Source organism: Cyclopterus lumpus, chromosome 8 (genome assembly GCF_009769545.1).
Source record: "Cyclopterus lumpus isolate fCycLum1 chromosome 8, fCycLum1.pri, whole genome shotgun sequence".
NCBI lineage: Eukaryota > Metazoa > Chordata > Actinopteri > Perciformes > Cyclopteridae > Cyclopterus > Cyclopterus lumpus.
Genome location: NC_046973.1, coordinates 13,816,297 through 13,832,592, shown reverse-complemented (window position 1 = coordinate 13,832,592; position 16,296 = coordinate 13,816,297). Strand labels below are relative to the sequence as shown.

The 16,296-nt window shown below is 44.4% G+C and overlaps 1 protein-coding gene across 1 annotated transcript; it reads right to left on the bottom strand.

The window, feature by feature from the left end:
* Window positions 1–1,037: 1,037 nt before the first annotated feature.
* Window positions 1,038–14,920, bottom strand: evplb (envoplakin b). The gene is made up of 22 exons (XM_034540116.1): window positions 14,759–14,920; window positions 12,343–12,442; window positions 11,744–11,898; window positions 11,395–11,518; window positions 11,158–11,289; window positions 11,019–11,060; window positions 10,754–10,915; window positions 10,440–10,547; window positions 10,233–10,328; window positions 10,033–10,143; window positions 8,579–8,731; window positions 8,343–8,497; window positions 8,130–8,227; window positions 7,830–8,002; window positions 7,180–7,358; window positions 6,958–7,096; window positions 5,780–5,973; window positions 5,537–5,687; window positions 5,361–5,444; window positions 5,136–5,276; window positions 4,949–5,041; window positions 1,038–4,834 (listed from the first exon to the last, which is right to left on the bottom strand). Exons 1-22 carry the CDS (start codon window positions 14,797–14,799, stop codon window positions 1,307–1,309), a joined length of 6,159 nt encoding a protein of 2,052 aa, XP_034396007.1. The 5' UTR covers window positions 14,800–14,920; the 3' UTR covers window positions 1,038–1,306.
* Window positions 14,921–16,296: the final 1,376 nt, after the last annotated feature.

The following is a 16,296-nucleotide window of genomic DNA, read 5'->3' as shown; positions in this document are numbered from 1 at the left end:
ATGCAGTCTAGTATTATGACAACAATAATCCAGCGAAAGAAGAAGCTGCCATCAATTACCATCACCCGGGCAACGGTCCAGCCAGTGCAAAGGTGCCCTTTGTGTTTCCACATGTGATGCCGTGGCACTCTGGGCTTTTTATTGCGTTTAGATCACTGTGCCATTGATTGATAGGGGGGGGGGAAATAATCCAGAATTTGATTCCAGCCTACAAGTTGTACACTTTGACCAATAACCCCACCACCACCACCTCTACACGCAGAGTGGGGCCACTTCAGCCTCCAGACGGCTCATGTGCAGTAATCCCACAAAGTCCTTTCCAGTCACCGGGTAATCTGGCAGGCAGACGTCCTAGCAGAGAGGCTTCAAACGTATTCTCACATCAACACTGTTTACTGTAAACTCCACTGTGGGATCAGATGGGGTCTTTCAGAAAAAATCCCCATCCAATATGGCATTTTAACCCCTGGCCAGGAAAAAGGGATTTTAAACCTTTGTCTACCTTTTTTTGTGAGACCAGGATGAAAAAATCCTCTATGGAGGTCAGGAGGTCATTTATGACGGCTTAGAAGGAAATGGACTCTGTGGGTCCCTGTCCTAATGTTATAGGTTTCACTTTTATAATTACACATGGGTTTCATCCATGTAAACCCAAGAGTTTGACCTTGTTTACCTTAACACACTACATGCTCGAGTCATATTTAATCTTTATCCATAATCCATAATTTCTAAGCACATGACCCGCCAGGGTTTACGAGCATTGTACATTAGGTACAGCTAAAGTATTAGATACAGTAGAGGATTCCTTGTCTCGTGGAGCAAGTTGTTCCTGGAAATGGGAATAAATTCTATGAACCCATTAATATTAATAGCAAGACTAAGAATTTACAGACATGCAGTTAAAAAGCGGAGGTCAGAATGAAGATCATCATTTGATCGTCAACATTATTGCGTCGTGAACACCCCAAACAAACTCTAATTACACATATGTTTTTGACCAATCGACTGTTGGTATTTCAAATAATAAGACAGAAAAATAAATGTGAGGCGTGTGGCGTTTAATAAGCACTGATGAAGGATTTAGCTTGAGAGAGCTGAAAAACAATTTCTGATATAAAACAAACATTACCCTCATTTTTACATCAGACCCCAAAATAGCCCTTAAAAAAGCAGATCCACGTGTATAGCTTTACCAAAAAAATGTGTGAAGATAAAAATGCTAATTTATATCTTTATGTGAATCAACACTTGCAAACACCCTGCAGCACCACTAGCTGCGGCAAATAAAACATCTTAAAGTTCACATCTAGTATTTCTTGTAGGAATTGAAACGATAGTTTGAGTATGATGGGGCAGTTATGGCATCAGTAGAGGCTGCAGGAAGCAGCAGGAGGCCCGTGCTGTTGTCTCTCTGACACCTATCCATCGCCTGCTTGTATGATATCTTCTCTTTAGTAACGGGGTCTACCAGCTCCTTTGTGTGGGAAGCTTCATCTTGCAGCTCCTCGGCTGTTGTGCTGTCTATAATATTACCGGCAAGAGCTTCTTTGACAGTTAGGCGTCCTGCTTTAGAGGGATTCACAAGCCCACCAGTCAGGTACTGCGCCTCCATGTACCTCCTGGCATTTTCTTGGGGAATATACCCTTTCTTGGCGGCCTGTCCCACTGCGAGACGGTCTTTGGTCATGGGATCCTCAACTCCAGTGAAGGCCTTCTGGGCATTCAGAAGCTTGTACATGTCACTCGAGTCAATGAGACCGCGTTCAGCTGCCTTGTGGACGGACAGTTTGTCCTTCATGGAGAGATCGACAATTCCCCCGGAGGCTGCTTGTGCCTCCAGCAGCTTCAGAGCTGTGTCAGCATCAATAAGTTTGCGGGTCAGGGCACTTCGCACAGACATGCGGCTTTCAGTGGTGGTGTCGAAAACACCAGAGATGGGGAAATACTCATCACCTGCTGACGGTTGAGTGCTGAGGTTGTTCAAACTGCCAGTGTGTTGAGCGTTGAGGTTGTTCAAACTGCCAGTGTGTTGAGTGTTGAGGTTGGTATAGGAGGACCTCATGGAGGTTGGCATGGAGTATAAGGGACTGGTTGGGGTGGGTCTGGTGGGTGATCTTGGGATTGGTATTGGAGGAACGATGGGTGTTCTTGTATCCCCTGTAACAAGAAGGGCAAACTCAGAAATTGACATTTTTCCATCCTTGTAGCGAGACACGTCAAACTGGGTCAAGCGGCCACTCCTCAGAGCATCCTTGATCGAGTACTGCTTCCCACTTTTACGATCCTGAATAATTGTTGTATCCCCATCTGGACCAGTTGAGGTGATTTCCTCCCAGTCACACTCTAACTCCGCCAGGTGAATGTAGTTCTTGCGATCGATTAGCCCCTGCATGTAGGCATCATAGGGAGACATGTCTCTCCCAGTTTCTGGATCCAGGATGGTGATCTTCGTGGACAGATTTGTCTCCCTGGTGTGAGTTTCCGAGTGGTCGTCTTTCTGGATGTTGTCCTGCAGCTCCTTGATGAGTGAGTCTCTCTGGTATAATTTGTCTTTCTCCTTGAGGATTTCTTTCTCCAGCCGCTGCATCTCAGTGGAGGTTTTAAGACTCCTTTGCCGTACATTCTGGTTTCTCTCACTCAGCAGCTTTGACTGTTGCTGAAACGTTATACTAATGTTCTGTCTTTGAGACTCGAGCATTTTGAGCTGTCTGAGTGTATCCTCCTTCTCCCTGTGCAGGGTATCTCTGTTGGTGAGGAGAATGGCCTCCTCCTGAGAAGTTACCAACTGCGATGACTGCAGGTGAGCAAGTCGGATGTGGATGCTCTGCGTGTTCTCCTCCTGATCACGCCGGAGATTCCTCTGCTGTGTTACAAGCTCTCTAAGATGTTCCCTTTCAGCCTCCACTGCCGGGTCGGGTTCTACGCGAACAACCTCTCTGTAAACAACCTTCTCAATTGACTTCTCTTTTTGTAGAATTTCCAACTTGACCCTCAAGTTGCGGGTTTCTCTCTCTAGACGACTGATATTGGTGCTCTCCGTCTCCATGTCGAGACGTATACCATCAGTAAGTTTTTCCAGCTGAGGGTCCCTCTCCACTTTCAGGACCTCCTCGATGACAATATTTTCCTCAACGGGCAACGGAGAGTTTTCCAGTTCAAGAATGCGAGACTTGATCTGCCTTAGCTCGGTCTCTACTTGAATCTTCTTGTGACGGTCGTCCATCTGAGCCAGGGTATTCTCTTTGTCTTGAAGCAGGGCTCTTAGGTGTCTGACCTCCAATTCAAGCTTTCTCCGGCTTTTCATTTCATCGTCCAGGTTCTTGTTCAACTTATCATGCTCCAGTAACTGCTTGGGGTCCTTCTGAAGACGCACCATTTCCTGCATGACAACTTTTTCCTCTGGCTTCTGCCTTTCAAGGATAATGTATTGGTTCTGGAGGTCAAAGAGACACTCCTCCACATTGCGACGTTGTTGAATCTCTTCTCTTACATTCTTCCGAACTCTGTCAGCCTCTTTCTCAATAAGTGGGTCGTTTTCATATTTGATGATCTCTTTATTGACTAGCTTCGTCTCCACCTTGGATTTTTCAGCCTTCAGCTCGTCTCTTTCTTTACGTAGGCGGGTCAGCAGCTCCAGGGTGGTTTCATAGTTGACGAGCAGACGGGAGGCTTGGTTGTTTAGCCTTTGCAATTCCCTGGTGACCTCTGGGCTCTTCTCTTCTTTGATCACCTCCTGGGTCACCTCTTTGTACTCGACTTTGGGTTTCTGAGCACGCAGGGTAGTCAGAGTCATTATCAGTGTCTTGATGTCTTTTTCCAGGTCTACACAGTGACTGCCGGAATCCTGCAGCTCTTTCTTCAGACGCACCAGCTCGACTTCTGTCTCAGGATCAACTCTGTAGATCTCATTGAGGATCTCCTTGACCTCAACTTTAGCCCTGAGCTTGTCCACCTCACTGTAACGCAGATGCAAGGTGGTCAGGTCCTTCATCAAGATTACGTTCTCATCCTTCTCCTCCTCTAAGGCTATTCGTAGTTTCTTCGACTCTTCCAGCATTTCTTTATCTTGCTGTACTTGCTTCACCACCTTGGTGACGATCTTGGGTTGGATGGTGGGAATGATCCTCTCGAGTGTGTTTATCTGACTCCTTGTGCTAAAAATGCTATCGTTTAGCGACTTGGACCGGAGTTCCTCCTCCGAGATATGCCCTTGGAAAGTGAGAACAGCTTTCAGCATCTCCGGATCCTTTTCAAGCCTCACCACTTCCTTCTTAACAATCGTATTCCTGATTTTTTGCTTCTGCTGAGACAGAACCGTGAGCTCAGTTTTCACATGAACTGCCTCAGAATCTCTTGTTTGGAGCTCCAGTTGTATCCTGTGCATTTCTTCCCTCATTTTGATGGCGTCTTTGTCAAGCTGTGGGTCTCTCTCGTATTCAAACAGTAGCTTGGTCACCAGTTTTGGTTCGATTTTCATCAGCTGCGTTTTTACCTTGATAATCCTATCATGTATAATTTCTATGTCTGAATGGGTACTTGACCTTTTCGATGTTTCATCCTGGATCCGATCTTTAAAGGACTTTATTTCCGACTCCAGTTTGGGGTCACGGTAGTATTGCACCACCTCCTTCTCCTCCAACCTCTCCACTCCTCTCCTGTTCTTCAGAGACACAAACCTCTTACGGAAGGTTTCCAGGTCTCTTTCAGCATGTAAGCGCCTCTCAATTTCCTCATTTAATTCCCTTTTCAGAATATCACTCTTCTCCATGTCCTTCCTCTGGCTCTGTAGCTGTAGCTGCTGATGGACCACCACCTGACTAACTTTATCTTCATTCTGCACATGAATAAAAAAGACAAAGGAGATGATTATTTTGGGCACAAAACATTAGGAATTATTCTTCCAATACTTGAGAGTTGTTGACGTTATTCTGATTCCATAATATCCTACCATGGCTTTGATGTTCTTCGCCGTCCCCAACTGTTTGAGAAGTTGGTTGTTTTCTGCAGACACCTCAGAGAAAAGGTTCAGTAGATCTTGCTCCTGTAATAGAAGCAGAAGGCAAAATCAGTTTAGAAATAGAAGACGACAGTGAACAGTCTTGAGTTTACTTATAGGTGTTTGTCTATACGTGTACCTTTCTCTGTACAGCCTGAGTCATAGTGGACGTATGACGTTTCTTCAGAACAGGTCCATCATTGTCATCATCATTGGTATCATTGTCGTCGTCGTCATCATTCAGAGTGCTACGGTAAGTGTTCGACTTAACGCCATACTCCTGAAAGAAAATTAAAGGATAAAGTACTTGGAAGTGCATACCTAATCAACTGTAGATGAGAATAATCATATTCTCCGAACTCACGTTTAAAACGCCCTGCAGATCGTGAGAGAGATGCTTGACTTGGTCTAAATCGCCAGATTTCTTCTTGATGTCCTCAATAATTTTCTAAACAAGACATGTAATCCACACAGACTTGAGTTAGTTTGTATGTACATTTGGAGACCGGTTAATGTGTGTTAAGCAATGCTTCTGCTAACCTTCTGAGAGTTCTGCTTGGCTGTTATCTGGGCCACGTCATCTGTAGGTTTGATCGCATTATTGGGCAAATTTACCAGGAAGAAATCCAGTGACTGAGCAGCATTCTGGAAATCTTGGTTTTTATTACTTGCTTCCTTTATGAGACCAGACCTAAGGCAAAATACCAAAAACAACTATTTTAAATAAAAGTTTTAAAAAAAAAATACAGTTACAACAACCATTCCTGAATCCTGTTTACTCACCTTTCCTGGAGCTGATTGTTGACATTTATGTAACGGCTCCTCAGACGTTTCACCTCGTTCTCTTGGCGGCGGATGTCTGGACAGTATTCATTGAAACTCTGCTGCAAGGTCCTGCATGCTTGCTCCGTCTGGTCAAAGTCGCTGCCCAAATTATTCAACTCGTCCTTTTTTGCGGCGACGTCCTTACGCGTAAGCTGTTTGGCATAAGAAAAAGTAACTGAGATAAAGAAAATTACAAGTTCTGATCCCTTTTCGGGAGTGGTGCAACGGATCATAAAAGTCACGGATCAGGATCACGGATTAGATCAGCACAATTCTTCTTTAACAAATATAACTTTTAGAGATCCCTGATCACATTTCTTTTGCCACCGATACTAATGCCTGATTATTGATAATCCATATTTGCAGATACAGATCCCTTTTTGCTGTTTGATTGTACAGCTGGTCCACACGGCTAGATACTATCCAAAAAATAATTTCAACCACTCTAAAGTAAGTGTAAACCATCAACAATTCAAAATGTTATCCTTTTACTTTGTTTTCTTCATAAAAACACACTAAATGACTAATGATTGGGAAATACAATATTGTATTTTTATGGATTAAAACAAAATCTTGTCATTAGTAGTTTTAAATATATTTTAGATATATTATAAGCTGCTTGGAGGTATTTTAAACAGGCCATAATTCATCTCTAATATCCATTTATGTTTGTTGTTGAAAATATCTCCTTCAAAAGGCTGTATTTAAATCAAGTTTCTCACCATTAGATTACATGAGAACACATCATGATAACTTCATAATTGACCTTTGTCCAATACTCATTTTCACTGAACAGAGCTTGAACGCATCATAACGGAACCTTTGTTCGTTGACCGTTAGCAGTGCTGCTAACCTTACTAGCTCTCCTCCTGTTGATTTATACACAGATTGTTTGTTTACAATGTAACAATATCAGAGATCGGCGACTAGAAGAGTATTAATGACGTTGTCCTGATTGCATATTTTACTGAATATAATATTAATGAATATACTTAAACTGTGTAATTAAGGAACCGCGAGGGGCGATCCGTTACATCACTACTTTAAGGGCATCCCATGCTTTATCCCCTCATATAAACCAATCGTGAAATTGTTAAATATCTGACAGTTCTTGGTTGCATTATAAAGTAAAACACCTGCAGCTGCTGGTGGCGATTTGGGAGGGCGTTCGGTTCATCAAGAACGGCGCCATCTTTAGCAAGCTTGTCCTCAAACCCGGAGACGATGCCTTCCACGTTCTGCTTCTGCTTCTCTAGGAACATTGAGGCTGTAGCTCTGGTTAAGGGGAAAGATTTTTAAATACAAATGTGCTTCTTGCCTTAATTCCAAATATTTGATGAAAGGGAAACTTTTCTTACTTTTTTTGGTAAAGATCGATGAGGGTGTTGATGTTATCAATCTTGTTGTTGACAGCACTGAGTTTGAGAGGCAGTGTCGAGGTGATGGGTCCCGGGGACTTCTCGGCCAGTAGAGGCTCCATAGCTCTCTGCATCGCAGACTTCTCAGAATCCAGCTTTCTCACAGTCGAGGCAGATTTCTGGAGGACAAAGTCACGTGGATCACGACAAGACAGATGTGTTTAGTTCTAGTTCCTTATATACCAAATCACGTTGCTCTCAAAAAAGAGAAAAGATGCTTTTTATCAGATTTTATTGTATTTTATTTTATTGTAACCTTGCTTGCTGCTGCTACAAACATATTTCCCTCTGGGGATGAATAAAGTATCCATCTATCTATCAATCTATCCATCTATCCATCTATCCATCCATCTATCCATCCATCTATCTTAGGTACCAACTCATTTCCATCTGCAGCCCTTTGACAGGTACAAAAACAATACAAGAAAAAGCAGATTGTGCAACGGGAGATCCTCATTTATGGACACTAAAATCTCGCCTTGAGGACTCTTTGTTCAAAGCCGAACTGAACTGAACTGAACTCTTCAAAAGTGGAGGAGCAGCATCAATGAAGATGATGCAACTGTAACCTTTATTATCAAAGTGTTCACCTCGTGCTCTTGCAGTCTTTTGGCCAGGTCTTGTGTGGGGTTGCGGTTGTCCAGCGGGGCTCTGAGCCGACTCAGGATTTCTTTTTCGCTCCGATCCAGGGCTTCTTTGAGCTTGTCTATGTCACTGGTGAGCTTGGCAGCTCTGGGATCTTCTGGAGCCCTTTGAACAGCGGCTGAGGAGGAGCAAAAACAACAATGGAATCTTAAATGAGCCCAAATCTCCGGTCAAAGATTCTGCCATGGTCTCCTAGCCGGGGAAGACATAATAATGCTGTCCTGTTGAGATGTCTTTCTTCTCACCTGCCTTCTGAGGGCGGACCACCTCCACAGTGGAGTTCTTCAAGGAGGCCATCAGTGCAGATCTACGGCCCTTTAGTTCGCCCAGTGCTCTGTCCAGACTGAACACACATAGACATCCGATGGTTTCATTCACATCCGTCACAGGCTTGACGTCACATAACGAAACAACGTACGGAAAGCATATAGTGGAGGTGGTAAGTTTGCACTCGGTACCTGTTCACTTCCTCCAGCACCTCAGCATCAGGTGGGGGGACCATAAAACATGCCCCGGGTAGGGTTCTGGTCTTCCCGCTGCTGCTCTGAAGCTCCCAGTTCTTATTGTCAGAGTTTGACTTCAGGCTCAGCACCTCACCGCGCCTCACTGTGTCCTGAACCACACGGAGAAGATGATGAAAGACAAGACAACACAAGGAGAATATTCCTGATCAAGTTTGTATATCAAAGCGTACCTTTGCCACGGTATCGGCCCAGTCACACAGGGACACTGCAGTGGTGGCTGTGGTGGGCTTCACCCGGCGTAACTTCAGAGGCACGATGATGCTGCTGAGCTCCCTGAGGGTAGCAAGGCGTTGCTCATTCCTCTTTACCGCTGGTGCATCTCCCTGGGGGTGTTATTGAATTAGAACCGAAGCAACGCAAACAAGGACATAACGTGTATCCCACATGTACCACAGGTACTACAGGTACCACATGTACTACATTTGCCGAGCTGTGAAACACAGAAAGGTTTCAAAGACACAAAAAATTAAAAACTATTGTAAAAAAAAAATTGTAAAAACTATATTATATTTAATTATTTAACTCTTTTTTGATCAAATCCCATGTATCATACTGTAATATTCACATTGTGAAAATATCGTTCCTAGCTTTCCTCTAGGATGCTAATATACTCAAGCACATATGATGGGGTATATGGGTATCGTCTTGATCGTGACACGTGACATGAAGCTGTGATGTGCTCTCAAATTTAGAGATTTTTTTAAATAGCATAATTAATGTGTCTAGTAAAATATAAGATGCAGTATCCAGAAGTCAGTCCAAATTAGAGTGAGTCAGTATGACGTAAAAGGAATTTGCATGCAAAGATTAGAACAAATGCAAAAACTGAGGTATGAATGACCCATTGTTCATATATTTTTCATATTTGTATTTCAGTTGTACAAGTCGAAAAAACAACCAAAATAAGCTAAGCTTTTTTATAAATCAAAAAAATGTGACCCAGGTCCGAGAAGTTACATTTGTCAGCTTATTATTGTTTGATTCAGTGAGGGATGGCATTGTGGGTACATATGTAAACTTTGTCTAACACTTCTGCACTACGGAATCCGTTTGCTAAAAGTTGCACTGACTTTCTTTATAAAAAGTGTTAAAGTCCCATTCTCTTATATATTATTCATAAGTCCGTTTTTGGAATGATTCTTAAGAAAATTCATCAGAAGTTTTATGCATACTCAGTGAACCTGCTTTTTGGAACAGATCTCACAAACCTCACAGTCTGAACAAATACTACGCGTCAACACACGGACATGTTTATCATAACATCTTAGATTTATAATGCGGAATAAGGTAGTTTTAGCTCCATTTGCATTTTTTTCATCTGAACATTTGATTGGATGTTACTCTTTTTTTCTTATGTGTGATCTGTTTGTCAGGACAACATAAATAAAGCTGGCATTGGCTTTGTTTGCCTTCTCATTGTCTGCACTAAATTATTCTATTATTCTCTCAATATGTTGCTCGTTTTATAAGAATACAAACAGCTAAATGTTAATTCGTACACAAGAATTATTCAAAACAAATGCAGAACAACATATCACTGAGTAAATATGAGTTACTGGTTTCTTTCTTTTCCCAGCATCCCTGCCATCAACCATGTGACACGAGCTTGAAAACACCGGCGTACCTCCAGCGCCAACAGGACCTGAGGGTTGCTCTTCTCGGCCACAGCCTTTGGGTGCATGGAGGAGTTGAGCCTCTCCAGGGACTCGGCCAGTGTCTCTGCCTCCAGCTGGAACTGCATTGGACAAATAGCCGCGTCAGTGGACCGGTTGATTTAGCGGAAGAAATAATGTCCCAGTGTGGTGGGGGCTCGAGGCTCGCTACCTTCTTGTAGTCTTCAATGTTGTCCAGGTGCGTCTCCTGAGCCAGGCACAAGTTGAGGAAGGATTGCCACTCAGTCTGCACGGCGTCTCTGTGCACCTGATAAAGGAAACCGCCTCCATTAAAGTCATTCAATTCCATTCATCTGACCATCAGGACTATGGTGATACATCACAGTTATCATACAGATGAGTGCCGGAAGCAGCTGACCTTTATGGTTGAGCTGCCGGGGTGTTTCGCTTCAACCAGACGATCTCCTTCCTCCTGCAGCTTGTTGATCTCACTCTCGTGCGCAAGCAGTCCGCTGTTTTTGAATTTCTGTTGACGAGCAGAAACAACATTGAAGTGGGATGTCGACGACATTGTGTTCCAAGTATTCAAATAAAATTCTCCCAGCGGCTATATACGCAGCTTACTGTGCACCATACTGGTTACACCCGCTGGCCACTCGAGGCAACCTGACAAACAAAGTTGTCGTACTCTTAATTCAGTCAACAATGGCATCGCCATCAGGACACCCTCACCTCGTACTCCATACGGACGCCCGGGGGGTCGACCATGCGATCGCTCCAGTCCCTCTGGAGGATCCTCTCCTGCTGGCCCGACAGGTAGGCCAGCTCCTTGCTGCAGCTCTGCACGTACTCGTACAGAGAGGCCAGCTTGTTGCGCCTCAGCTGGGAGCTCTCCTGCAGAACGCACAACGGGCACATGCACGTTTACACATCCATTTAAAAGTTAAACACACCGGAGTCAACAACAACAAAAAAGAAGAAGAAAAACTCAACTCACACAAAGCTCAGCATACTTCTCTTTGAGGGCGGCGTACTGCTCCTGCCAAACAAATACGGAAAAAAGAAAACGGGTGAAAACGACTCATCGTGCACGAAGTCCCGCAGAGTGCATTTACGCGCCGTGTTTGCGCCGCTACCTTGGAGGCGGTGGTGTTGAGTTTCAGCTGGCCGCTGTAGGCCTCGATCTCCTGGTGCAGAACGTTGTGCACCGCCGTCTGCTTCTCCACGTCCGTCAGGTTGGGGCCATAGGCGTCCGCCTTCAACTGGTTCTGTGAATCACGGTATCGCGAATCAGATCATTGTTCAATGACATTTGTGACAGAGTGGGGGATGGTCAGCTAAAACAAAAAAGATTTGACCGAGCTTGAACCCACCAGTTTTTCATCCAGCAGAGGACCCCAGCCGATCTTTGGGCTCGGTCCCAAAACGACCGCCTTGGTGTACAGTTCCCTGTAGGTGGTGCAGTCCTTCACCCAGCGGTCGTGGAGATTCTTCACGCTGAAAAAGGAGAACACAATCGACTCAGTGACTGGTGAGTAGATGGGTGGAGAGCACTCAAGGGGAATGTGGAAATGACTCAGTCAGGATTATCTGGAAGGTATGCGACACAGCGAGTTTTGAGGTGTGACTGTTGGTATTCACGCGTGCCTTTGTGCATGTGCATGTGCATGTGTGTGTGTGTATGTGTGTGTGTGTGTATGTGCCACGCCAGAACAAACTCACTCTCGCTCTATCTCGAAGGCCTGCGGGTGCTGCAGCCTCTTGGCCTTGTCCGCGTCCATGAAGAGGTCCTTCAGCAGCCCCTCAGCCTGCACCAGGTTCTCTGCGTTCTCCTTCTGGTGCATCAGAGGCTGCGTCTTCCCGTCACGCTCCGTGTCCTACAGGCGGGAAGATTCAATTCAATTCAGTTTATTTTATATAGCCCAATATCACACATTTCTGAGCTCATGTGTTTCTGAGCTCTTCGGATTTAATAAAAGCTTTGAATCATGTCCTATTTAAGCTGGTTTGGTGTTTTTTTGAGCTGATTTATAGTGTCAAAAACCGGAGATCATAATATCACATCAAGTGCTGCCTGACATTAGTACTGGTGGTCTTCCTTCCAAAAGCCTGTTTTTAATACTGCTTCATTTACATTAAAAAGGACCGACTCCCTGCAGTGCAAGTTCAATAAATGATACAGAAAAAAAAGATTTTGTTCCAAAATTAAAGAATAAATACTACTATCGATTTTATGGCGCAAAACTGATCTAGTGACGACTTTTGGGTATCAAAATAATAAGCCAGTGTCAATGTACTCATGTCCAACATGGTCTTCTTACCACTTTCAGCAGCCCCTCTGACCTCAGGATGTTCTTCTCGACTTGGTCTGCATTGCTCTGCATGCGAGAAACCACCACAGCCAGGTCATTGGCCTGAATCCTAAAAGCACAGAGAGATGATGGTCAAAAAGGTAAGATATACTCTTGTTACCGTTATTAAATAGCTTTTTATTTTTTACTTAAATATCTACATCAGCTAATCCACTTCCATGCTAATAAGTAGTTTATATAGTTCATATTTTAGAAGTTAATCAGCTGTTTTGTGTGTATAATTGTGATCTTCAAATAAACACTGCTGTCAAATGAGTGTAGTGGAGCCCAATATTTCCCTCTTAAGTGTGGTGGAGTAGCATAAAAGTTTAGTTTAGTTGCACCTTTTTAAAAAAAAAACACTGGGCTTACTTGAAGTCTCCACCTAAATAATGTTAACAATTCACAATATTAAAGAGAACATATATATGACGTTATATTGATGACAAGGTATTTGAACAAGAAATAAAACACCTGAAAGTTGTACTTAAGTACAAGTACTCGAGTAAATGCAGTTAGTTATTTCCCACCACTGGCGTTTGCACATGAAACACTCTCATGAAACACTTCCTGGCCATAACTCCCACCGAGGGCCCCAACAAAGAAGATTCCTTCACCCGCTCGACAGCATGTCACCGTGAGCTCTCCAGACCTGTTTGTGCTCTTTGGATTGTTTGCTCTGTCATTCCTCCTCAGCTGTGATATGAAAGCCAACTATTTATTGTGACACACCCGGTTCAGGACCCGGTGGGACACATTGTAGAGGACGGGGGAGGGAGGGGTTGTCTACAATTACCAGTCAGGAATGCTGTGTGACAGACCCATTCAGCTCTTATCAGTGTCATTAATACGTATGGCTTTACCAGTTGTAGTCAGACATGTTGGCTCGTATAGGTGTGGTGTGACTTCTTCTTATTACTCCCAATGATGGAATGTGACTTTGCACTACTACTGTTCCTTGAGTATTTTATCCTTATGTCACTTCCAATAGTTACGCGTGACAGACTCTTTTGTATGCAAAACACATTCAATCTCATAGATTATTATACTAAACTACCCAACAGTATATTGGAGTAGAGCTTAAAAGAAAATTAAGATAATTTATTTGTGTTGATTATCTGCATTTTCATGCTGCCATTCCTTTTAATGAATGAATGAATCAAATCAGGAGATGAGTCCATAATTGAAGTAATCATTAGTTCAATATCTGGTCAACTTCAACAGTAAGTAATACTAGCCTAATGATGCAGAAGGCCGATATATAAAAAGGCCCATTGTACATTTTTGAGTCACATTAAGTACATTTTCCTGATACATTTTGTCCATACTTTTACCATAATAACATATTCAATGCAGGACTTTTACTTGTGGTATGAATAGTACTTCTACTTACGTATACTTTTACATTAATAACATGTTCCATGTAGTACTTTTACTGGTGGTATGAGTAGTACTTATACTTGTGGTATGAGTAGTACTTTTACTTCAGTATAGGCTCTGAATACTTCCTCTCTAACAGGCTCTTATCTCCGCTGCAAAGGTCCAACATGTGGGCGAGTTCATTCATAGCTGAGAGCTAAAGACATTTAACAACACAGCTGTTGTTCTCATAATAATAAAATGACCAAACAACCACGACCACCAGGCCTAGAGCGGATCAGTCGCTCCCATTGAAAGGCCAGTCGGTTCAGACCAGCAGAGAGCCGCTCCGCCGCTCCGCCGCTCCTCCAGCCTCTGGCCGCGCGGCACGCCCCGCTGGGAGGGAGCGCTACACACCTGAAGGTTGCGCAGTCTCAACAGACCACGCATTGACTGCCATGTGGTACGTCATAAAACGCCCGAGTCGACTGCCTCAAACAGCGCAATGACAACACGTTGCACCCTTGTGCGGTCTCGGTGTCGCGTTGGAGCACGGAGAGGCACCCTGGCGATCCTTCAGCTTAGCGAGTGGCACCAGAAACGGATTTAGAGTCAGTACCCCCCCCCCCCCGATGACGTAACACAGTGGTCATTGTTGTCGCTCGGGCACCTGGCTCCTCTGGTGGTGGACGGTGTGGTCCCGGGAAACGAAACCTCGTGCATGTATATATTTATATTTACGCATATTTATATTTATGTGATCATGGCACAAACAAGATCAGCTTGCCCTGCTTGCAACATGAGGCACATTTTAAGTCATCCCCTTTAGGAAGAAAACACAGCCAAAGAGAGTACAGTATTATGAAACTAGGAAACGCGACACGCACGCACTAGGAAACGCGACACGCACGCGCACACAAACACACACGCACACACACACACACACACACACACACACACACACACACACACACACACACACACACACACACACACACACACACACGGAGAGAGAAAGAGCACTCACTTGCTGAGCTTTACAGAACTGTATTCCTTATTGTTCGACATCTTGGGATCCTGCTTCTGGTCTGTTTGTTGTAATCGGAGTCCGAGTGTTGCTTCTTCCAACCTCTCTCTCTCACTCCTCTTCTCCTCTCTTCTCCTCTTCCCTCTCACGCCCTCTGGTCTTTGGCCTCCCTCCCCGTTAAGGAGCGTCCACCTGTCTGAGCTCCACCCGTCTCAGCTCCACCCAGGAGCCAGCAGGTGTGTCACCGGTAGGCGCAGACCGGGCGGACCTGTTCCGCGCGCTCCTAGCGCTGCCTTTAAAGCTCCTGGAGCTCTTCCTTTAACTGCGTTCATCCTCGTGGTTGTTATTGTTTTTATGGGTCTGTCTGCTCACAAATGTATTTGTGTAGAACTCAACAAGACAAAAAAGCAATACATTAATTCTTTCAAGTGTATGGGTGCGTTTACTGAGCGAACTGATGTATACAAATATTTAGATGTATGATCAGATACCGGCTCCCTGACAGAGCCGAATCATTTAAAAGTTCATCTGCATTGTTCTGCACACTTTGGTGTATTTGGGTTTTCTTGGTGAAACGGTCTCCGTGCGGCTGATATCACGGAGCACTCACTGTTTCGACATGTGTGATTGCGGAGGAATGTGGCGGAACTATAGTTCCCTCGATGGCTGGATATCAATTGAACTTATTGTTCATTTCGACGCGCACAGCCTCCGTGCGCGTGTCTAAGTGATGGTCAAGTTGTGACACCGGCCAGGAGACGTGTCAACAGCACTGTAGGGAAAAAAGGTTTAATGGGTTTTTCCAACACCTACAAGTCACAGGTTCGGCAAATGCATCAGCAGAACTTTGATTAATCAATGAATCCAATTTATCATTTAGGGGAATCGTCATAACTATCCTGTAACCTCGAGGATTGCTGACAGCCCCCAGATATAACTTCTGAGTATCAGTGGTTATCAGACACACACACATACACACCCTGTGTAATTGCACAAGTCAAGGTCTATAGAATGCCGATTTCACCTGCAGCCCCCCCCCCCCCCAAAAAAAGACTGATAGGAAAGATAGTATGTACCCTATAGTGCACCCATAGCATTTTATGTGAGGGTGTGTGTGCGTGTTATTGTTGGCACACAACACCCACACAGTACGGTGGGTGGGTTGGAGTTGGAGGCTCCAATGCCGGTGTAGAGAACAATGTGACTTCCAGAGGCCTCCGTCTCATGCTTGCATTGGGTGGGTCCGATGCTCACCCAGAGCAGTTACTACACAAACCCAACACGCACACACAGACAGACACACACACATAACTGCGGGGGATGGGGAGTGATTAAGGGGAGGGAACAGAAACATAGAAGATAACGCAGAGACCGTGTCGGGACAAAAGAGCGGTGAGGATCGAGGAGGCAACAGAAGAGGCAGGGTACAGTCTCCCTTGACCTTGACCTTGGTCCCTCGCAGAATGACAACGTATATGGGGAGTGATACGGAGCATTGTTACATGAATCTACAAGGGGGATGGGGGCTCACCTCCAAA